General features: G+C 36.1%; 1 protein-coding gene across 5 annotated transcripts in view; it reads right to left on the bottom strand.

The window, feature by feature from the left end:
- PHF14 (PHD finger protein 14) overlaps window positions 1–25,568 on the bottom strand; it is a 165,846-nt gene that overhangs the window by 45,536 nt on the left and 94,742 nt on the right. For 4 of the 5 annotated variants that reach the window (XM_031052446.2, XM_031052444.2, XM_031052445.2 and 1 more), the window contains exon 17: window positions 14,146–14,263. In XM_031052446.2, the coding sequence (XP_030908306.2) occupies window positions 14,146–14,263 (118 nt within the window). Of the gene's footprint in view, window positions 1–14,145; window positions 14,264–23,724; window positions 25,015–25,568 lie in introns of those variants that run through there. The other variant, XM_031052448.2, reaches the window with a different exon arrangement.

The following is a 25,568-nucleotide window of genomic DNA, read 5'->3' as shown; positions in this document are numbered from 1 at the left end:
ACAACCAACACCCAAAACTTGCAAACCAAATTCCGAAACACATAATAAGCATCTAGGGCCAGTGGTGCTTACTGTGTAGCTGTGTGTATGTTGCATATAACTGCTACTGTTGACTTCCAACATATTTACAGAATGACACAGACATCTTACACCTAACAAGATTTCCTAAACCACCATCATACAGAGACACCTGCTATTACTTATGGAAGGCAGTGCTGCAGCTGCAATTGCTCCATTAGTAGGGCTACATTCTGGCCTGCAGTTCTCTGTTTCTTCAGCAATTGTTTTTTTCCTTCAGAACTGATCAGAAGCAGACCACAGTAAACCACTCACATAGTCCATCTGCGTTTCTTTTCAAATCATGTTTGTATTGCCCCAAACTTTCTGTGCTCTTGGATTGCTATGCAGGGACCACTTTGGACTAAGGCAGGGCAGGAAACTTACTTTAATCTCATAGGGTCAAGCTGTGTATTTGTACAATTTACGGTCAAAGTAATTTGCTTTACTGCACTTCAGCAGCTTGCGAGAAAGCATACACAAAATTTGCTCACAATACTTGGCTAACACTTAACTTGAACTAGAAGATTGAGCACTTGAGAAGATCTCTGCTCCAAAAAGCAGCTGCTTTATTATAACAAAAATAGAATGTAGCTCAGAAAAGGCTTTCTTTCAAGCACACAATCTTCAGATATTATGCATCAGCATGCAGAGTGTGTCTGTCAGATGTTGGAACAAAGCTTTAAATTGTACCATCTAACTTAATTCTCAAGACAGGGTCAGCTCATTCATAGGGTTGATTTTTTTTTTCTCCCCTTTGAGAAGTCCTTTAAGTATTATTTATTCAGCTCCTTACATTTTCATCAGCACTGATTCTTGCTTTTCAACTCCTTGAAGTCCAGATTTTCCCAACATAATGCAAAACAGAGTGATATTAAAATGTGTGATCACCAAAAGCATCACAAAATTGTCAAAGGCTACTTATTAAATCACGACTGGTTTTCATCTCTCCCCACTTCCAGAATTTTTTTTCTAGCAACAAGATGAAATAAAGGATTGCCCAGTACATCATTTTGTGCAGTCTAAGTTTATTATGCGAGTTTTATAGCTCCCTAAAATTCCTGTCTATGGCACCCACTTATCTGCCTGTGTTCCAGAAGTTTTCTGTAAATACTGCCCTGGAGGAAGGCTCTTTGTGTGCCTTCCACATACTTCTTTCCACTTTGTCCAGGATCTATTTCTTAATTCACTCCATTCTCCCCTATAAGGGTTTATATGTTTTCCTCCAAGTGGAAATTTCTTATTCTTATGAATGCGTGTGCCCACATTTCCCCTTCTATGCCATTATTTATCTGGCTTTCTCTTTTTCTCCCTCTTTCTCTCCCTCTCTCTCTCCCTCTCGTTTTAAAAAGTACCATCATTTATTTTCAACTGATAAAGCAGAAAACTAAAACATTAATTCAAGGCTATGAAAATATTTTGAAAGAATGCATCTATCTATAGAAAAGCTTCTGATAAAAGTGTTTCTTATATCCTCCATTTCAGATCTCTAACAACTGAATGTGTCAAATTAAAAAATCTCTTTTTTTTTTTAAGAGAACTTTAAGGACATCCTTTAAGAAGCTTCTAACACAGATTAAGAATACTGCTTTGTGGGTGCCACTGAGCTAACTCATTGATGCTAGTCACTAGAATAACTGAAGAAAATTTCCATATAACTTTACACTAGCAAATAGAGATACATGTTTTTTAAACAGAAAGTAGCCAGCTAAAACACAAGGCTATTTTATTCTGACAAACTGAGCTACACTGACAACAGGCTGTTTACTAAAAAGGGAATGAACAGCCCAGTTGACACAGTTTAAGATGTGACATTAATCAGCCATCTTTTGCTGAGCCCACAGGAACAGAAAGGTCACAACTACTGCTGCTGTTTAAAGTGTCTTCAGAAAGGCCTGGAAATTCCTAATTCTTCCCTAATTAAGAACACTATAAAAGATACGTGGAATGATGAGGCTAAATTCACTTGAAATGTCAATGTCACTGCATTGTTTCAAGAGGCATATTTTCCCTGTTTTGTTGTTGTTTTTTAAGATTACATCTATGAGACATAATTCGTTTTTATGTTTTGATCAGTAGTAGAAAACACACACCAAGCCCCTTACTCTTATATGTAGTTGCTTAATAATATTGCAGTCCAGATTCTTTCAGTTAAAAGCATATGCATACAGTGCTTATACAAGCATACAAATTATAAACTTTTATACCCTAGCAGTATATATGTATATATCGATTTTTAGGGGTTTGACCTTGAGACTATCAGTATGTGAATTCCACAAATTCTCTTCTCAAAACAGGAATTAAATAACTTTTGTAGTCAATGAAACTAAAACCCAAATACATCTTTGATACAGCAAACATGAGAGAGGTTTTAATCGTCACTTCATACCAGTAAGTACTATGGTGTGAGTGGACCAGCTCTGTAGAGCTGAACAGTCAAGTACTGAGGAGCAGCCAGATATGCTATACACGTTTCAAAGGCAGGAATGGTTTGGTCACAGAGGCAGCATGCCTATTAGCAGTCAGAATACGTCCTCAGCTTTAGCGTTCCCAACAGGAACCAGTTTGCACACTGGAGACCGCTCTGTAGTGTGAACCAAAGTGTAACATCTGGTGGCAACTGGGGGATTACTTTCAAAAATGCCTTCCTGATCTTAACCAACATGCTGAAGTAAACACGCACTCAAATATCTCAGATTAAGATCCATGAAAATGAGCATACTGAAATGAAGATCCATCTAAACTGAGTCAGTTGAAAATGTTCAAAACAACAGGGTATTTTGAATACCAGTTTTATTCAGAATTCAGTAACGTAACCGCAGAATATCAACAGTTCCCTTCCTCCTCTTGAGATTCACTACACTGAAAGTTCTCCAGGGTCTAAAAACTTCCCCTCCCCCTTTCCTTTTCTACTTCCACCCCCAAATTAAAAAAATAAATAAAAAGGAGAGACAGACACACTTAATGCCTTACTTTTAGACTATGGCTTAACTGCTGCCATAAATTAATTGATGAACACATTCAACCACCATCAGGAAGACCCTGGTTCACTTCCCTCTTCCTCCTCTTAAGAAGGCTCAAAATCATATTTCATAAGGGATTGCTTGAGCCATCTTTCTATTCTTTAGCTGAAGCAGGTTGTTTTGATGGAAGGACAAGTCAGTGGGTAATATGATCCATTGTATCCAGGATCCATTGGATCCAGGGTACCTGAGAAAGGGTACCAATTGTCTTCTAGTATTTTACTATTTTATATCAAGCAGCTTTTCACTCTGTCCATGCTGTACCTAGAAAGCACATAAATAAAGCAGGCCTATAAATCATTTCAGTGAGTGGATTAATAAGAGATCAATGAATCACGGCTCCCAAATCTCAAACTTTTTGTATTTTCTCATAATTACCCTTCAAATGCACGATTTTTGAAGCTATTTTTACATATATCCAGACATCTTATAATAACCTTCAAAAAGTTCCTTTACCACCAGCAATTAAAAACCGTATTTAGAATCTCATTTTTGCAATAAAGTTCCTCTGCCTTCTGCAATACTTTGAACCTAAACAAGCAGTGGAGGTATTATGCATGAGAAGAAAATGGTGGGACAAACTGTACACTCATTTAATACACAATATCTTTGCAAATATTAGTACCTGATATGTATCTTTATTTACTGCACAAGAGTGGTTACATATTTAATATTCATTATGTCAGTAACTTTATCAATCTGCTGATACTCTTCTATTTCCAAAAATAAATATGTGATGTGATTAACCCACTCTAAGTACCCTTGTGTGTACCTTCCATAAATATTGAGTTATCTTGCTATTTCTTTTCTGACACTTCTTTTCTTCGGCTATTTATACCACAGCTGAAAGGATACCATCTGTACTTCAGTCTTCATGAGATTAGTAGCTAGAAGAAATCTTGGTATCTACAGATTCCAAGCTTTTCCACATATGAAGTACTTCAGTACTGTTTGACACAGCTGAAATACACTTAAAACTTTTCAAACACGCCCAAATACGTTTCAAACCACTGAACCACTGAATAATTTTCAATCGTACCAAAGACACATTTACTAAAATATCTAGAGATAAACTTAATTGCTAATAGAATTTATCAATGAACTATACATTTTAAAGGATTTGTGAAAATCTTTTCAGAAGCTATCTTAAAATGCCATTTATTTGTGTTTTTTTCTCGGTAGATTGTAACGCTCTTCCAGTTATATACCCACACAAGCTATTTGCTGAGCCAGTTTTAAGACGAGTGAACTTTTCTGCTACAGAACGCTAAAATTCAAGCGATGAGACAGTCTTCCACAGAAAGTGGCTGACACAGCACAAATCAGCAATGCCCAGCTGTCTTCAGCAAAATGTGATTAAATGTGGCTGGCACTAAGTGAATCTCTATTTGAGAATGGCAACTAAACCTCACTACCACTATCTAACATGACGACGAAAAGCAAATCTTGACTCCACTAAAATTCATTACTTGCTTAGCACTACACAAAATGGTACTTTTTTGGTTCCTTCCCCACCTCCCTTTCTCTCTCCTGGTTTGGTATGATTAGATTTTGCCCCAGCAGCATCAGTAATTTGTACATTACTTTAAGTGATGTATGTGGCTGCATTTCTTTAAAACAAAATCAACCTTGAGAGTATACAGGAGCACTTAATTAGGCAACTATGACAGTGTGTTCAGATCCTATCCACAGCCTAACAATTAAAGAACTAATTCTTCCTTGATCACATAGAATATGGTGATGTGGCAAGATAATTTGCAGGGCAATAAAGTTGGAATAGTGATGAATTAAGATACCTATTTCTTTAATTACATACATTCTAGGTCTACATAAAATATAAGGCAAGAAATATACTTCTAGGTAAAGAATAATTATCTTAATTCTTTATGAATATTCAAATTGGAAAGGATTATGCACAGTGTAAATGTTTTTAATACTGCCCTCCTGGCAGCTTATACCATCTAAACCAAGAATTTAATCAAGGTTTGAAAGGTTAAAAAATTCCAAAGTCAGTTATAAGCATTTCATTCACAATTTTTTTTCAGATGTTTTCAAAATTAACTTGTTATACTAATTAAGCAATGGGGTTGTTAATAGAAAGTAGTAATGGTCAATTACAGTTTATTGGTAAATTTGTTTATGGCTCCACTGTCAGCATGAAGCCCCTAACTATCAATACTCAAAAGGCTCATTATTTTAGGAACTCTAGATGTAGGAAGACAACTGGATTGATGGCATAGATCTGAACACAAGCTATGATGCTCTGGCAGCTACAGTTTAGTGACTTTCACAGGTATGTATCTTTCGTCACTTCATTGAAAAAGGAACGTAAAGCAGACAACTTGGGTTAAAACTACTATCTCCATGTCTTTCACATTTCAATATAACATCTTTAATATGTAAAATTCACTGTCAATGTTGCTCAACATTATAGATATCTAGAAATTGATTTTCAAAAGCAAGAAAGAGAAAGCCTCTAGCTCTTTAAGGAGCAAGCATTCCCCCATCCTTCCTAGACACTATTCCTCTTTCAACCTTCTCACATCCTCTGAGAGTGCACTTAGCTGCATACCAAAGAGAAGGCATAAAATCTTCCTGTTGCGGGGTGCTGCTCAGGGCTGAAAAAGCGCTCTCGCTTTTTATTCTCTCACGCTGTGTTAGCATAAAACCATGTTTAGTGGCTTTACTTCAAACACAATCCTAGCTGCTTTTTGGATTTTTCCCAATTGCACGTAAATCCCCACAGAGATTCCTTGCCACTCAGCACTACAGCAGTGGGCAACGTAAGCTGTAAATTCATTTTGTCATGGCTTAGGAAGCATAAGTCATGATTCAGTAGAAGAGCTATTTCCCAGATAAAGCGTCACTGTAAGCAGATTTTGTTAGAAGCATAACCTAAAGAAGGTGCAAAGCAGCAGTAGCATTTCTAACAGCTGCCCATGAAGAAAATTTGCTTCCTCAACCCCTACTTTAGGGCAGGTAATAGTTATTCTAGCTAAACTAAAACACATCTAAACTAGAGGTTTAACCAGTTAAGCATTAGATTGTGTATATTCAAATTACATGGATTAAAAATGTATAATCACTACATTGTGTTTATGATTTAATTAAGTCTAGTACTTTACCACCAGGTACCTCTTAAATGTTCCACTGGAAATCAGACATGGGTGTGTATTTTAACCAAAGCAGTAATTAATGACCAAGCTTGTTTCTAATTTCAGCCACCATTGCTTGTTTTTACTTCAGAAGCATATTTTGTTTCAACAAAGCAAAACTATTAAGACAACTCAGAAAAAGCAGGATTACCTCTGCAAGATACTTACAAAGCCTCTTGAGAAAAGTAATTTGTTTCATTTCTGTACCAAGTTCATGTGGCGAGGTTTTTGGTAGTGGGGGGCTACAGGGTGGCTTCTGTGAGAAGGTGCTGGAGCTTCCCCCACGTCCACCTGCCAGTGGCCAAAATGGAGCCCATCAGCAATGGTGGTGGTACTTTTGGGATAACATAGTTAAGAAGGGGGAAAACAACCTGTGCAACAAGCTGCAGTCAGAAAGAGGAGTGAGAACATGCGAGAAAAACAGCTCTGAAGATCCCAAGGTGAGTGAAGAAGGAGAGGGAAGAGGTGCTCCAGGCACCGGAGCAGAGATTGCACTGCAGCCCGTGGTGCAGATCATGCTGAGGCAGGCTGTCCTCCTGCAGCCCGTGGAAGTCCACAGTGGAGCAGATACCCACTTGCAGTCCATGGAGGTTAACAGTGGAGCACATATCCACCTGTAGACCATGCAGGACCCCACACTAGAGCAGGGGTATGCCCAAAGGAGACTGTGACCCCATGGGAAGCGTGCATTGAAGCAGGCTCCTGGCAGGAGCTGTGGCCCCATGGAGAGGAGCCCACACTGGAGCATGTTTCCTGCAGGACTTGTAACTTTGGAGGGGATACACGCTGCAGCAGCCTGTGTCTGAAGGATACACCCAATGGAGGGGACTCACCTGGAGCAGTTCATGAAGAACTGAAGCCCACGGGAAGTACTCACTTTGGAGAAATTTGTGGAGGGCTGTCCCCTATGGAAGGGACCCCATGCTAGAACAGAGGAAGCATAAGGAGTCTTTCCCTGAGGAGAAGTATAACTTGTGGCAGAGATAACATGTGATGCACTGACCACAAGCCCCATTCCCAATTCCACTGTGGCACTCAAAGAAGGAGACAGATATTTGGGGATAAAGCTGAGCCTGGGAAAAAAGGAGGGGTGGGGAGAACATGCTTTTAAAACTTTGGTTTTACTTCTCATTACTCTACTCTGATTTGACTGGTAATAAATTAAACTGATTTCCCTGAGTAAGTTTTCCCCATCACAGTAATTTCTGAGTGATGTCCCTGTCCTTATCTCAGCCCATGAGCCTTTCATTGTATTTTTTCTCCCCTCTCCAGATGAGGAGGGGAATGACAGAGCAGCTCTGATGGGCACCTGGCATAAGGCATGTGTGTGTATCACGACATCAGAATGAATGACTCTTTTCAGTAGTATCTGAAGCATTTTTTCCTCCTGTTTTTGTCATAAAATATTCAGTATTATGGAAGGCTTTAAATGGTGTTACAGCTCTCTTGTAAAGAACTTACTTAGAACAGTGTGCAAAGATTCAGCTTTGGAAAGGAAATTCTGCATTGTTGGATTGTCTATGAAAAAGAGTGAATGAGGGTAATGGGAAAGACAGTGTTTGTACTGTACTGCCCATTTTTTCTACACTTTTTTGATAAAGTTTCACCTAAGAAGAATTACAAGCACTAGAAGTCCATGATGAGGATCTGCCAATAGTACTAAGTAATATTGGAACTGGTAGAATTGATTCTGATGTTGAGAATTAAAAGTTTTAATTTAATTTAATAATTTTGAAGAATTTAAAATTCCCACCTACGCTATGGGAATTTTTTTCTGCCAACTAAGTATATCTGATTATTTGGATTAATTTAGGGATTTAATACCAACCAACTTTAGGCTGAGCTTATCTGCTGCTCATAAATCAAGCCCCATCTTAAGTTAATATGAAGGCTGATTATTTTTGGAACATTTTATGGTCAAAATTATTCATTACATAGATGTATTATACCTGTTTGCCAGAAAATAATGGAGGTGCTGCCAACTCTTTTTTTTCTAAATATGACACTTGGGAGCAAATATTAAAACATGGTTGGCAACACTTCAGCCAACTGAGAACTACCGTACACTGCAATTTCACCCTTTTGTTTTAAACCATCTTGATAGTGAAATTCATTTCTTTGCCAAGGCTTGGCATTACTGAAGTTCTTAAAACAAGGCCTAAGTGATACAAGGACTTGTGTTAAATCTGCACACAGCCTTACAGGTTTGATAATTTTCTTCAATTTTAAGGGAATCAGTGTAGTGCCAATATTTGACTGCTCCTCACAAACCCAGGAAGACAAGGATTTCAAAATAACCATGTATTTTCCAGTTGCTATATAAAACCCATCTTTTGTTCCACGTCACACAAGCAACTAAAGTCCTAATCCGATTTATGTAGCAGAATTCAGCTCTCCTCCTCCAACTTTAAATATATGAATACACACAAAAATATTTAACTCTATCATTTTTGATAACTCTACAATGAAACAGTTCATAGTATCTACACCTAATAGAAGTGCAGACAGATTCTACCTTTACAAATGCAGTCAGTGAATTATAATATGTAATTTGTTATTCTACAAAACACCTTGAAATAGTCCTAAGTTCTAGCTGAAAAATGTTGCATAAAACCTGAACTTTTTTGCATTATATTATGTTCTGCTTGTATCAGCAAGCAGATTTATTAGCAGTATGCTTTTATCACTTTTCAGCTGCAATGCTGTTTGCCATGGTGGCAGTACATTTGTTTGCATGTTGTGTCCTCAAAGGAGGTGCTCTGATGCGCTAGTCCCTCTGATGCAAGCTGATTAAATTAGGGTCACAGGCTCTTTACAGTTGCAGTCACCCTCTGCCAGCATATGCAACTGAAAGAAGTCTGAATTAATACAAAAGACCTTTAAGCATTTTTTGGTTAATTTTTTGAAATACGCATTTTAAATATAGCTACTTAAAAATCACATTGTTTTGAAAGATAAGCTAAATCCGTATATAAATCATATTTAAGAGATGATTAAGCATGCATATATACCATCACCATATGCCAAGCTCATAAACTGTATTCAAATAGAATCTTCTTGTATATATAAAATGTTAAAAGATACTGGCTATACTGAAAATGTTTTGTTCCAAGCGTTTAGTAAATGCCCAGTTAAAGTCTGTCCATGCAACACTGATTCAATCATCTTCTGTGTGTACTCAGGCAAGGAGAATTCCCCCTAAACTATAACCCTGGCTAATCTAAGATAGCTGTCTTGCCTTCCTCCTGTAGTCAGTGGACAGGAAAAGGCAGCTCCAGAGAACAACTCATCCAAACATATGGAAAATGTCTAAGATAAGGAAGCAGTATCGACATTTTTCAAAATGGAAGCCAAGACACAGGGAGAGTAAGAATTAGAATTTCTGTTAAATGACTCAATTTGCAATAGTCCAGACCACATCATTATGGAGAATCAGTCCTTTCAAAACATGGTTTATGCTATTGCCCCTGGCAGCTCAGAGAAGTCAGCCGTTTTGAATGTTGGGCCAAGGGATCCAAGCTGGGCAGCAGCAAACAAGGAGAAAAAAAAATCACTAATCATTTCAAAATTTGGATTTCTCTAGCATTCACAGGAGCTCTGGGGTGAGACAAAGGTAAAATTCAATTTTCTAGTCACAATTCAACTGCTTCACACTTAAGGTCAAGCTTTGGGTTTTTTTTCTTTTCCTGAAATCATTGCTTTGGTTTTCATGCCTGTCAAAGCTAGAGATAGCATCTTCTCCTAATACTCAACCCAAATTAATCCCTTTTAGTGATCCCTGACAATTAAATCAGACAAGACAGGGGTCCTATAGAAAAAACCCATATCACAGCATGAAGTGATTAAAGGCTGCAAATTCACATACAGCCACAAAAGGATTTAAAGCACTGCATGATACCTTGATTTTGATATTTCCTAAATTTTGAAAGCCTGACATCAGGATGTGGGGGTTCACTATTTTTTAACTCCACATGTGAGGAAATGCTCCCTCAGTTTGAAAAAAAAAGGGATAATGAAAAAGATTAATTTCTGCAAGCCATAACGAGATTGTCACCTGCACAACTCATGAGTCGATCAGAAACTTCTACACTCCTCACAGTCCTTCTTAACCACCAACTTTAGTTTTACTAGAATAAAATACCATGAACTATGAGAATTAAATAGCTTACTTTCTTCTTTCTTTTTTAATTCATCTGACCAAATTAAGATGTTTGAAATAAATTTTTCATTTAAAAAAGTATTTTTAATTTAAAACATTATTTAAAATACTACATTCAAGGTTTTAATATAACAGTGACCAACTAAATATGCTTACTCACTATGTGAAAGCAAGGTATACTCAAAGAAATGATTCTACTTGGCTAATGAGCAAATCTTCCACGATTGCTTTCAAGCACAAATGATGTACAAAAATATATTCTTTGCCAGGGCTGGTCTGTCAGGTGTTTGTAGTTTCAGAAAATATTTCCTGAGGGGTTTAGATGAGAACTGTATGCATATATACTGACAATTTATTTCCCCTGCAAAAATGCAATACCACAGGAAGATGAAATAAAAAAAAACTAAAGAGAAGTCTAGAGACGAGGCAGCTGATCTTGCAGCACTAAAATAATGACCTGACATGTACACCCTGCAGTGTTTAGCAAAACAGATTGTACACAAAGATGAGCCAATAGCAACCTAACTAGGACAGTCATTGCAACTCCCATGATATAAACTCTTTACTGCCTTAGTCCTTTGAGAATTTTAAAAATGGAGGAGATAAACAGTACTTTTTAAATGGAAGGGAATAGAAAGCAATCCACATCTAATAATAATAATGAGATCTCATGAGGCCCTTATTGAACATAATGAACAAATGGTCAGGCCACATTTGTTCACAGTGAATATTACCACATCCTAATGTCAAATAATTTGGTTCATATTTCATTTTATTTTTAGTAAATCCAACTAAAAAAGGTTCTACATTCATTCTGAGTATCACTATTTCAAACTATGAGGAAATTTATGATTTAGAGTGCTGCTTGGCAACCCTGAAAGTGCACCATAATCCTTTCACATGGTAGATAGATAATGTTATAGAAATGGAGAGCTTATAGGTTTACTTCAGCTTTCATGTGATGTAACAAAATCTACAATGTTTTTGAGATGAAGGAGCTTGTCAGACCTTAGTAGTGAGCATCACCCATTCCATAAAAGTGACAGCTAGTATTACCCACAGAGAAGCAGTTGCCCTCATGCCCTACAGCAAAGTCACTGTCTGTTTCTTATTTGACAGGCAGGGTAATATGGGAATATGTTACACTGGTGAAAAAACTGACACAATTTCTGGAGAGTTCTGTGACTAGTATGAGCAAAATGGATGGACCACGTCCAACATCTGTGATAGATACAATTTAAAGCATATGTTTATATCTGCTAAATTACATCCTTTGTACTGCTGACACCTGCAAGTGCTTAGCAAAATCTGAAAATAAAATCGCATTATTCATTGTGAGCAGTATGCAACTTTTCCTGAACATCTAAAATTGAAATTCATAATTAGAAACAAATACTAACTGAACCATTGTATGCTACACACTATAACCTCTCATGTCACTGAGAAAGTGCAATTTACCTACAAACTGTTTTCAAGGCCCAATACTGCTACAGAAAATTTTGTTGCAGAATTTTAAAATGTATACTGTAACAGTGATTTAAATTGGATCAAATAAAAGGAGAAAGAATGAAAACTAAACAATAGTTTTCTTGGCCAAAGCTGGAAATTCAATCCCATTTTGCTGTTATAATCCATACCAGAAACTTCATTGTGACACACCAAAAATTGGATTTAGTGAGTGACTGAGAGATTGAAATTGCTGGTAGCTCAGGCTTGCAATTCATCCACAGGTCAGGCAGAGTGCAGCAAACAACACACCTTTCTCTACGGTTTTCTTCTTCTGAACTCTGAGTGTACACTTGAGAGACCACCCCCTCTAGTGAAGGGTAAAAAAAAGCCTTCCCATATCAGCTCCTCCTGGCTGTGAAAAGCTGTGCAAAAGCGTGGATATATAATAAACAATCCTAAAGCCATAGAGAATACTACATTCAAAAAGTAAGTATGTAAAAAAAGCCCTAATCCTTTTAAAAATACACTCACATTGAGGCTGCAAGCAGTTTAACTCAACACCATATTGTTTGTTACACAGTACAGAATAAACCAAAAACAAGGTACAAAAAAAGGACTTAACCCCCCCCCACCCCCAGAGAACAATATATCTTTTTCGGTGAAATATCTCTGCACAGCTCTGTGAAGAGCTACGGGAAAGTGACTGAACAAAACCACAAGGAGTCCCCCTAAGACAATTTTTCAATATCTTTCATATTCATTACACAGTCACTCAAATACAGTGCAAAGTGTCTGTGCTTCGAAGTGCAGAGGACTTTATTTAGATTTACTCATTAAAAGTCCTTACGATAAATAAAATAAATCCTTCAAGTAAACTTTGTTTACTCTTTAGAACATTGTATTTTTCAACATGCATCTTAAAACTGGTATACACCCTGCACTAAGTGAAGTCAATCTTACCTAATTGATGATAAAGTAATCATGCTTAACAAGGATAGAGAATTTTTTAAATCATGTATGGTACACAGCATGCTAATCTCTTGGAAAACACATTTAGAAATTACAAATCCCAGGTTTTTTATTTACTGAGAAGCCAAGAACAGGAGATGGAAGATTTTAACTAACCTTATCAAGAACCCCTTTTAGCTTAAGCAGGTGACAGAAATTCAATAACAATTTTAATTCACTCTTGGAATGTCCGTTGCATGTAAGTGGTATTCAAGAAAGATTGCTTGATGTCCAAACTGCAGTGGACAGCTAATTTCCGATGTCTGTCTTCATATCTCCTTACAGACGAATGATTTGATTAACTCCCAGGGGTGAAACAGAATACCATATTTTTCCAGTTGCAAAGGGACACTAGCAAGCCAAAAATTTATAAGTTTCTCTGAACATTTTTTATGTTCCAGTCTTAAAGGTAACATCATGAAAGGGTTCAAGCATCCAAGTATGCTAACAGGTAACTTATAACAACCTCTCTGCACAACTGCATCCCTGTGTATCCAAATACTTCCTTACTCATTAAAAAACCCTGCAAAATACAAAGAAAGTGGCAGAAAAGCCTGTAAAATTTTACAGGCTTTCCAAATGCTTTGCTACTTTAACACTGAGGTATTAGATGCATTTATAAATCCAATTTTGAAAATCATTTGTAAAGTATCTCTTCAGAGGTTATGGTTGTGATAGAAAAGAAAACCAGTACTAAAGAAGATCTGTACAGACAGACAAAGAATCAAAATCTTTATTTTTTGAAAATACTACAGAAGCACACTAATCAATATTACTAAAGAGAGTTAATCCATGTCAAAAATTTAGTTCTAATTTTACAATGCTGTATTTGACCAAGGCATACCAATCAATATAAAGTATTAACAACCTTTATACGATTTTCCAGCAAAAAAAACAGCTTTAGTAATTCAAATAATCTTCATTCCAAAAAACATGCATTCTCTATCTGCCCTTAGAGGTTTGCATTCTGTGCTACTCCTGAAATACTTTCAATTGTTAATAATGTTACCAATCCCGATACAGTGTCCATGCTCACTCCTTTGTCAGGGAGAACACAATATGACAAGGAAGCATTTAACTGGGATAGTAAAATTCTCTTTATTGGTTAAGAATATTTCCATTTTCCATACATTCTGGTTTTTACCTGTTTTACAGAGAATCTGAAATCATTACTTCATGACCTACTGGTTTTCAGAGCAGCCCTATGCATTGCATTTCAACAAAAACTTCAGATGCTGAGTAAGACTGCTAAAACCAGAATACTTCAACTATTTCACAGGATGAATTAACTTACTTTGGAGGATGTAGAGTCACATTCCTGACAAATCCACCCATAGCCAGTTTGTTTAGGAGACTTTTTCAAGGGAGGGTCTAGACAACCAAAGTGGTAGCAAAGCCTGCATTCATCACACCTGCAACAGAAAACCAAAATATATATTTATATATAAATGGTACTTCTACACTATTTTAGATTGAGCTTCCATGCAGTTCTCAGAACAAGATTTCCTGATCCATTATCATGATACAGAAAATCCATTTTCTCTAAGGGGTATTTTCAAACACAATCAATTCAAGTAGGTTCTGCCTAATTTGGAATATTTTGATGCAGACGCTCATACATCACCTTTGTCATCCTTTTATACAGATGACATTACTTCAGAGACTTGCAAATTAAAGAAAACACATATAACCAGCTCAGTTTTTTTTTAGATACTTCAATGTCATTCATTACCACATACATTCAGAAATCTGTGATTTTTTCAGACAGTGACAACATTGATTCTTCATAGTTTTAAGACGCTATTTCACACATCTACTTTTTCAAGGAAAGCTCTGTGACATGTTTGCTCACATATTCAGTAACTCCAGTATTATTTATAGCTACGAATTATATTTCCTTACACCAGGACTATGTGGTTGAGAAATAGATGCACAAAATATTTTCTGATTCACTTTGAATTTTCTGGAAAGGAGCATTAATTTGAAAGAATTTCACTGTGATCTTTCACTTATAAAACTGCATTATGCACATACAACAATTTTATGTCCTTTTTAATAAAACTTTCATTAGTGTTTTGTGCTATGCTGAAAACATGCAGCATAGCTATTGTTCACCTATTCTTAAGGTACCAGCATTGAAGAAATGCTACAGTTTAACAAGTACTTAATGAAAGGCTTTTTAAATCAGTCTAATGATTGCTCAAAATAAGAACGAGACTTTTAAAAGCAGATAATAGTTTCATATATACTACTGAACCTCATTTTATTTGCATATCCCCCTGTATTCTTTTGCATGAAAAAGAAAGATTTTTTCAATTTTACTTCGCAATATTCTCTTCATTAAATGCCCTTAAACTTTGAATTAAAGCCAATACAAAAAGATCAAAAGAACAGAAAATACAGTAAATGTTTAAAAATGAAATTTTCTAAGAAATCCCCTACACTTTATTTCTCTGCTTCCCTGGCCACTCATCTTCTCCTCGACCATATCTGCAAAACAAAAAAAAATCTGCCAAAATTGCAAACAGCATGGCGCAGGCATCAGCAGATCAAAACCAGAGGGATATAATTTATCAACAGAACACACAGTGCATCACAGAAGATTCAACTAAGAGAACATGCTGCTGTATTAACAGAAGAAAATGTTCATGTGACTCTTCTCCAAGTACTAGTCTCCAAATAAAAAGAAGCATCTGTTTCCTGATTATGACTGTTTAAACTAAGTAAATACTTTGGTCCTTGCTGTCAAGGCTGGGCTTGCCGTGGAAGCCTTCTAGTTTTAGCAGTTATATGTAAGATGGGACCACTGGTAAGGGTATGACATGTACTGTCTTCCACTAAGTAGAAATTAAAAACAATAATCTGCCTATCCAGACTATGGAACACTGGATTGACATGGTTTGGGTAATTTTTAAAAATTGGATATACCATATTACAAGTTATATCCTTAGGATTGTTTGGTAATAACTTAATCTAATTCCAGGACAAAGAAAACACTTAAAAAGAGGAAATAATTCTCTGTTAAAGACAGAAGAGTTCTAATGTACAAATATATTACTTACAATCAGGAATATATACAGCTTTATTTCTTGTGAAAGGCATATTAAAATAACAAAAAGGTTGAGAGTGGGAGAGGAGGTAGGTTACACTCCTACATCCCAACAGCAAATGTGACCTTCAGCAAAAGATAAAGCCTCCTTTGAGCTTCCATGTTGTCATCTGTAAAGGAATATATTTTTACTAACCTACACTTCAGTATCTAGAATCTTATTCACTTAAGTGCTTGCATTTGAGCAGTGGTTATCAGAATTCCCTTCCTGTAAACTGTTTGGGGTCCTCTAAGTAGCACAAAATAAAGCATCACGCTATTTCTGACCAATTTAATACGCTTTCAGAGCTTAATCCTAAAATCTACATCTGGCTTTAAACAGTACTGATTTAGATTTTTTTTCTGAAGTGATTGTCTATAAATACAAGTGTTTATACATTCAAAAGAAAATATTTCCCCTTTAAAATTACACTTTGCCATCTCTTCTTACATCTTTTCCATTTGGCATTTAGAATGCGGTTATTTCCTGGCTGCACCTTCAGCCAGATTTCAGAAGTATTCTGAGGGAGTTAGCAAGGCTGGGTTGAAACAACCAGAACAGTACGAAATTAAATACAGATCTGGAGGCGCCATTCTAAAGCTGAATGGTTTTAATATTTATTGTCATTAATTTTTATCACTTCAAAGCTGCTTAGTTTGGCCGAAGCAAAATTGCATTTTCCTGGAGTGTGTTAAAAATATCTCTATGAAAGTTTCCAGATTCTAATTGCCTTTATCTGCATCTGCACAGCTGAGAAAATGCAAATACCAAAAGCATATTTTCATGTATCAAAATATAAAAAGTTGCATGGTGATAAAAATGAAACTCTTTAAACACTTCCTTTGTACTGCTTTTTATTGGAATACAAATTCTGTATTGTGGAATGCAAATGAGCTGATTCTGAACTTCCTAGAGCACGATGCTGGGAAAATGGATGAATACACAATGTACCTTGGTTAAAGATGATGCCCTAGCTGTCTGGCAACTCTTGTTTGCTGACACTGACTTAGGACAAAATGGGAAGCTTACACACATCACAGTACAGAAGACAGAACTGGCATTCTTAATTCCTACCTCTGAAAGAAAATCTTAAACCTAGGTTAAAATGGCACTAAGTAAAACAAGGTTAAGCTCTCAAGTATATACTGTCACTTGTGTTCTTTTGTCTAGCAACACAAAATGATAGAAAATCCACTGCCAGATTCACAAAATAAGAAAGCGACACAAAATAAGGATAACTTTCAACTTAATTAGAGAATGAAATTGTTGGGTCACAGGAGGTGTCATGCTGACAGTCTCACAGCATTTCAGTGCCTGCACTCACAGGTCAATCACCATACAATAACTCTCCAAGTAAAGGAGCCATACAGCATTATCATTTACGAATATCATCCACTTCCATCCTGAAGATGGCTTAACAGTACAAGTTAAAGTACGGGGATGGGAGGAGGGGAAGGGAAAGAAAGCACTTCCTCCATTTTAAACATTCAGTTAAAAATTTTACCTTTCTATATTCAAGGTCACACCTTAAAAACAGCCCTTAAACTAGCAAATATTTTGTAATGCTATTATTTGTGGATAACTTTTTTTGTGGTTAAGTATATGATTTACAAATGAAACTGAATGCACAGCCACTCTCACTGGCCTGGGTAGCTGTTGTCCTGAAAACTTTGTGAGAATAAAAGCAGAGCTCCATACAAAGACAAGCCAACCTAACCTCCTAAATTACCTCTAACTGACAGGTAATTGCTTACTATCAATGTTTTAACAAGCCTGAAATTACTTTATGCAGCAAAATTGAAATCACTGTGTTCCTTATTTCAGCAATTAATGAGGATGGATATATGTCCACTCTACACTGATAAAATGGGGTGTGAAGAAGAAAGGTGAATTCTGAAGGAGTTAGGCTAATAAATTAACAAATAATAAAAGAAAACATTTTTCACTTCTGAAAGTATAGAATGCAGGTCAGCTACATCTTCACAGCAAGAAAGCTCGATTAGGCATTTCCATACCTGAAATCTGTCTGCTTTGTTCTGTAATAAAGTGATCTCCATCTGCTCATGCCCTTGGATTGTTTTTATTAGTTTTTTAGCAGTACAGCTGGCTGTGCTCAAGCCCTACATAACTCTGCATCTTCCTCTTCATAATTAACTAATTATACGCTAATCAATAGTGTAGATACCGATTTTACAATGTAAATGAGATAAATGAGATAATGGCTAGGGTCAATCTCATTTTATTTACAAAGCCCAGCACACACATCCAATTTCATTACATTGCATCTACCTGCACAGGAGGGAGTCTTATCAGTTGGCCTGCAGAAGTATTCCTGAGAGCACTGGGGAGAAAGACCTGTGCTTTTGCAGAAGAACAGCGAATGCAAAACCTGCCCATCACTGGTACATTTGTAAGTCACTGGTTAATACCACTGAAAACCACAAAGAGCTGATTCAGCCCGAGTGAAGAAACCTATTTTGCATTCACAAGACAGCATCACCCATCTATAGCTGTAAAAGTAATTACCTACATGTCCCTGAAACACAACATTAATAAGCTAATCTTTAAATAAACTTTCCAAATATGCTTCAGAGACTACAGAAAATCTCTCACTTACGTACACATCACTGCACATTGTCTGCAGTGTCATGCCAAAAGGTACCATGTTGAACAAAATACAAAATATATGTACCACTCCCTATTCATCATATCAGCTTAGAAAGATTTATTTTAATGGAAGAAAAGATATAAAACTTCTATACATATTGACATCATCACCATTAAAATTAGAAAACTTGTCATGTAAGGCTTACGCTGGCAAACTTAGAATAAAATTAGAAGTAATCTCATCCAGAATTTTTAAACTCTCAGAGCTGCAGCAGGATGGGTGTTCATTCACTCACTCATTACCTGGGGGGATGCAACACCATGGCTATTCCAGCACCTATGTGGATTTAACAATTGACATGCAACTTTCCTTGTTGACTTGTTTTAGACCCGATTTCTGACTAAGGCCCTTAATACCTAAGAGATGTTTCTCCTCAGGTAGTGATCTCTCACCTCTTTAATCCCTCAGTGCCACTCTGTGGCAATTGCCACTCTGAATGTACAAACAGCTGGAGACATGCACTTGGTAAATTTTAAATTGCAGTACATTCTTGGGTTCAGATGAACAACCTAAAATCAGTTACAACAGTTTAAGGCACTGTCAACATTTTACTTCTTGTTAGTGGCCGTATGATAGAACCAATGGAAAGAAGCATTTAAGCACTCCCCCAAACCAGAGTAAGCTGATGTAGCTAAAGAGAATTCAAACCATAGAACCAAGATGACTGACTTTGAACTGAGGCAGATGAAGAGTGGTCCTGTGATACCTTAACTGCAATCAGACCACATAGGTAACAAATTCTGGCTGACAGGAATTAATACTGTGGGATGAGTTATATCAGCAACTCCTACATTTAATATCAAAGAAGGCACTTTCCTGTGCCCTTATTTAAAGAATAGAATTAGTTAAAGATCTAATGGTAAAATAACTGTACAATTTTATATTGTATATTTTGTATTGTATTGTATTTTTTGTATTGTATATTTTTATATGCATTGTTATAAATGCTATCCAAAAATGTACTTCTACTTAGTGAGGGAAAAGCCCAAAACAATAGTACTTTTTCATTATGGAATATGTGGAAACCATTCTTCTTTTCAGCTTTCTCTTCAGCCATTTCTTTAAAAAAAAGGGAAGATAAGTGAGGATACGTCTTTGTATCTTATCCTGCCATTCTACATTGAAACTCTTCAATTCAGCCCCATGAATTCCAACAGAAATACCCTTCAATTTGCTGTGATATGTCACAGGCTAAGAAAAAACAGAAGTGATGCAGTGTTGTATTTACACTATTTTAAAATAAGGTCTAGATCATTACGAACTCTAGGCAGAATGTTGTCAAAAGACAAAAATATAAGTAAAAAATGGAAAAAGATGGTCTTCTTCTTCCTGATTTCTACATGTTTGCCACTGCCTGCAAGTCATTTTGCAGCTTCTGTTCTACAGAACCATTGGAAAAAAATATTGGCACCAGGATAATTTAGAAGTGTCCTCAAATAGGTCAGCCAAGCTTTAAGTGACTTCACTATCAGGAGCTTGATTCCAGCACTAAAATTCTTATGTGGCTGCACATGCACACAATATTGAACATAAACTAGGATGTAGCCCCATTATACAGCCTCTTCACACACAGGTACTGGTTATCCTGAAAGGCTCTCTGTCACCTAAGATGCTCAGAATCCAACAGCATATAACTCTGAGGAACTTCATCTGATTTCAGAGTTAGATCTAACCTTGCATTAGTCCTGCTTTGAGTGGAACAGATGTCCTCCAGAGGCTCTGCCCAACCTAGGTCTTTCTGGATTCTAGTATTTTAATAATTTTGACTGAAGTAAATGAAATACTCTCTGGGTAAGATAATGCTTATGGTATTACACAAATTAATGCTTATGGTATTACACATCCAAATTTCTATTATGCCAGGTGCAATGCAAGCATACCAAAGGAAGTCCCTGACTTGCATTAGATGAGACAGTAGACTACTATCTTCGGTAATGGCTGGAAGACAGGGGGCATGGCTATTGCTGAAAGGTGAGTGCATATACCAGTTGCAGGATGAGTTTTACATTCTGTTTTTTATGTCTACCTACTACTGACAAAGAAAAGTTACGGGCAAGATAGAAACACGGCCTGACAGAGCAGGATGAGCTTACTTATCTTCAGTTACCAGTAGTTAAATGAAGTACCTATACAATTTTGAAGGTGAGAAACTATAACTCAAGTTTTTGTTCAAACTCAAGGGTATTACTAAAATGACTATTTTTTCTCTTTAATATACAATAATTCTGTGGAAAACCCTTCACTCAGAGGATCTGCACTACACTTTTCAGCATCTGCTACATAAAGTAATTTGCTTTTTTAATCCTGTATTTAGCACTAGTTATAGTATATAATAGCATTAATTTCTACAGCTTTGACTTTAGAAAGTTCTACTTTAAAGCAAAACAGTAAACAAAACATTCTACCTATAAATTCAAAAGGAAAACCAACATTTTATGCTTCTACTCTGCACCCCTCCAGATGCTAATCATCATGTAACCCAAACACTTCAACAGAACTCACAATTAGTGCCAACCAATTATATCACAAAAGAAAATAAGCATTAATCTGGTAGACATTTGTGGAGCTAAATTTATTCTGCTGAACCCCCATCTGAAACTGCCACCTCTCCTACTTTATTTAATTTATGTTTTGTAATACTAAAACAAACCACCAACCCCCCAAATAAAAAACCCCACAAAACCTAACACTGACGATCTACGGGTAAGGAAGAATCTGAAGAATCTATGGGTAAGGAATAATCACACAATATCATTATGTGACATTCCTATGTAGCCTGTATTTTTCTGACTGGTCCACAAGTCTTCTGTTTCATGAAACTGAGGTTGCATGTACACAATGAATTATAAGACAAAGAAACTTTATTTACTAACCTGCTTGTGAACAGCTTCCTTTCACAAGAAGTGTTCACTTTTCTCCCTCTCCTCGTAGTATGCCAAAACTATTGCTTTGATAAATTATTTTATAAAATGCATTAAGGGCCCACATATACAAGGGCAATACATTGATGAAAACACTGTATCAGATGCCTTTGTTTTTGTTAATATCATACAGCCTCTAAGTAGAGCTTCTATTTGCAGTATTTTTAAGTTTAAATTAAGTATTTCTGTGAAGACAATGTCTCCAAGGCATGTATTAAGATAATGCTACACAAATTACAGGCCCTTCTCTACCCCCAATTCAAAGTATTTTCTTTCTTGCAAAATACAGGAAATTCTGAAGGAACCAGGACAGCCCCCTTGACAAACTGAAGAGTATAAAATTTAAGACAGCTATTAGCAAATGCTGCACTAGTTATTCTGAAGTACATTAAAGTCATAATTGATGATTACATCTAATGTGCCATTCTCAGGTATTCAGACTGGTAACTACACCAAATGGTGTATTGTTTGTGAACTAGTACAGAAGCCCATTATAGCTCTGAATACTGCCATCAGATTTCCTTCAAAAGGTGAAATATCAAGTGTTAACACCCAGCTGTCCAGAAAAAGAGAGAAAAGTAACAGAAGGATTCACATGAATGAGACTAAGAGAGATAATGAAAATTAAACTAATGCCTAATGTAAAAAGAAATGTGCCAAAGAAACAAAATAAAAATAAAAAAATAATAGTAATAAAAAATACACAAAAAAATACACAAAAGCTGTACTGGGGACCAAAAATATGAAACACAGCAGGAAGTCGGCTTAGTTTACCAAGAATGCCCAGGGAGCATCAATAAGACAACAGTTTTTAAACACAAATTAGTCTGTACTTAAAACCCTCCAACAGCAGAGATCTCTCAATTTCCCTAACAAAGTTCTCTATTGCAATTTTTCTTATTGTTAGAAAAAGCTTTCTAACAATAAGAGGAAAAAAAGCCCAAAAGTCTAACCCAAATTATCCTGCTACAATTTGGCCTGACCAGATATGAAGAACAACTCTTTTGCCTTTTTTTGCAGCAACTTTTCATCACTTTTGTATTAATTTAGGCTGTTTGAAGAAAGATTCCTCAGTCTTTTCTAAATTATAGAAATCCAACTATTTAAAGCTTTTCCATTCATTTATGTCTCCTATAGTCTTCATATCATTCAATTCGATTTGCTTTGGACTGTCTTTACATATTTCTTGCCAAAATGGACAGAATATGCTAGCTGAGGCTTTTCCAAGGGTGATACACCAATCGTCAAACATTCAGGAGGAGTACTTTCATGTGTTAAATGTAACACTTCTCTTTCTACATATAACCAAATTGCTTCACACTCAGTTAGTGATCCAGACCCCCCATACTTTCTTTTTTGAAGATGTATCATCTAACTAGCTATTCTTGGTATCATAACAATGCAATAAACAGTGATTTGTCTTTTTCTTTACTGCCTTGCATGCTTTTTCTGGATGCTTTCTTAAAATATTACTTTTAATTCTAAAACTTGTCCCTCACACCATATTGCCATGACCTGCAAATGTAACAAAACACTTTATTCCAGCACCTAATATACTAAAGCAAAAATTAACAAAAACATAATAATACTCAGGAGAGTCCTGAGTGAAACTCAGTGTGTGGAACATCATCTGACAGCGAGTCCATAGCAACTAGCGTACTTGTCTAATCAGCTACATATTTCACTGCAGCTTAATTAACAGAATATTTCTCTAGCTTATTTAGTAGAATGTCACACACAGAAGTATTCTAAGTCTTACTAAAGCCAAGATATGCTACATTTATCATTCTCTCCCACTCACAGTACCTTGACTGTGTTAGTTTAATAACTGATCATAAGTCACAGTGAATGTAGCTTTTCTTCTCTTTGTTCTTTCTTTTTCCCCCTAAACTCAGCACAGCAAACTCGTTTTTTTTGTTTGTTTTTTTTTTTATCTCATTACCACAGCATTTGGACGTAACTTTTTACTTCAAGTATTTGCACAAGTGGCCACTAAACTTGGTCTTTTCTTCTGAAAACAGATTACTGGATTCTGAAAGATCAAATTCCAGCATTAATGTCTATTTCCTTGTGCAAATTTGTTTGATTTTAAGGTGTCTTTGTGTGCCTTGCCAATACACAATGGCGTTTCTGATCAGATGAAAATCTTACTCTAATATCATCCCACCCCCTTTTTAAAACAAAACGACGTGTTAAGACATCAGGTTAATTTTATTTAATATAATATCCAAACATGAAATGCCCTGGTAAGATATGACTTGTAGATAAGTATACACAAATTTGTATATTTCTCCTATCACTTATTACAGCATTTAATTAAGTTTAAAAAATATTTGCAAATGGAAATGTGCCTTGATAGATGACAAAAACCACCATATCTCAAGAAATTCAAAGATTATGTCATAAAGTCACAAGTGTGATTGCATTTGAGCAGAATTTTTTCCGAGCAAGTTCAAGATGAAAACGATGAAGATGTCAACACACTGCTACTGTAGATTTAAGAACGGGATCAGTACCATTTGTAGATCAAAATACTATGTCTGCATCTACCAGGATATATATGGACGAAGACGAGGATCTCAGCTGTCACGCTGTGTGATCAGTTCTCCATTCCTTCCCCAACTTACGTAACAATTTCATATTTGAATTGTGAGGAGATAAGCTTGTCCCGAACACTGCCAGAGAAGTAAGCCAAATAAAACAAATGTCTGTATGTACTCAATTTTTCCTTTTCTTAAAATTTTTTAGAAAGCAATATAAGTAGAGTTCTAATCACTTGAGTGTCTGAAGTCAGAAACAATTAGTTCATACTAATAAGCACAAAATCAATTTTTCTGTGGCAAATCTATTCCTTCAGAAGAGTTTAAGTCTCAAGTGTTTTACAGGTCTCATTATGACTGAACAGATTTTTTTTTTTTTTAGGAAACAATCTTTTTTACAGCAAGGTCTATGTACAACATGATGTTCTATATAGAAATGTTCTTATTAAACCACATATAAGAAGAGTGGCAGGTGGATGGTAAACCATTGCTTATTTCGTTCGGTATCACCATAGAGGAATGCACAATACTTAAGTCCCACAGGCTTCTGTCACTCTTCAGTGAATCCAAGCATTGTATAACATCATTTGCCAACGAAGCACAGGGGAAAAAGACATTACTTTAATAGGACAATTCTGACAAGACATTTATCTGGGATTTTTCAACAATGCACATACGAAATGTTCCTGATTAGTGCAAAAAATTGCAGGCAAATTAACTACCTTGTCAGTCCAAACAACAAACCAATCAATTACATTCTATCCAAGCCTGACAAGCAAACTCAACTTTTTGTCATGAGCTTATAGTAGCGACAAGGTAGCTGTTCTCCTTTACTTTAGGTACTCTATCGAGAGCTTTATCCACATTTAAAAATCATATTATAAAAGGTTTCCACGATTGCCTCCGAGGATGAGTTGTGGCAGAGTTGTGTCTCATGAAGGATATCTACACAGTAAAGTGATAAGAAAAACATATTAACATTGAAAGATCATAGCAACTCTGCTCTGTCTTATGAAACATTTTAACATCACACTAAATTCAAGCTCAGACACAAACAGCTTAAGATATACCAAACTTCCAGGAGTCTCTAAGTGCCAAATCATTAAACTTAATTAAGTACAGCATCCTTTTAACTTATTCTCAATATAGCTCGAAGAACAAAAGCAGTCCACCATAAGACAGAGAAGATAATTTTTTCTTGTTTAATCATAAAGGTAACAATTTATGACAAGCAAACTTGACTGTGAAGCTAGCATTTTCCTCAGATTTGAATCCCACACAAATGCAGCTATGGTACTGACTACATGGCAAGCACAAACAACATGTGTGCTTGTTTTATAGAATAGCATTTGAAAGCAAGTGAGTCTTCGGATTTAGGAAGCATTAAGAGAGAGTTTCTTTCATAATGCAATGTAATAATTCAGTACATAGAAATCTTTAGGCACTTCTGAAACAATGTCTTTGATGTAATAATTCAAAAGCTTTCACAGGTTTTTTTC

The sequence above is a fragment of the Melopsittacus undulatus genome, chromosome 1 (genome assembly GCF_012275295.1).
Source record: "Melopsittacus undulatus isolate bMelUnd1 chromosome 1, bMelUnd1.mat.Z, whole genome shotgun sequence".
Taxonomy (NCBI): Eukaryota; Metazoa; Chordata; class Aves; order Psittaciformes; family Psittaculidae; genus Melopsittacus; species Melopsittacus undulatus.
Note: the sequence above shows the minus strand (reverse complement) of the source record. Positions and strands in the feature narration are given on the sequence as shown.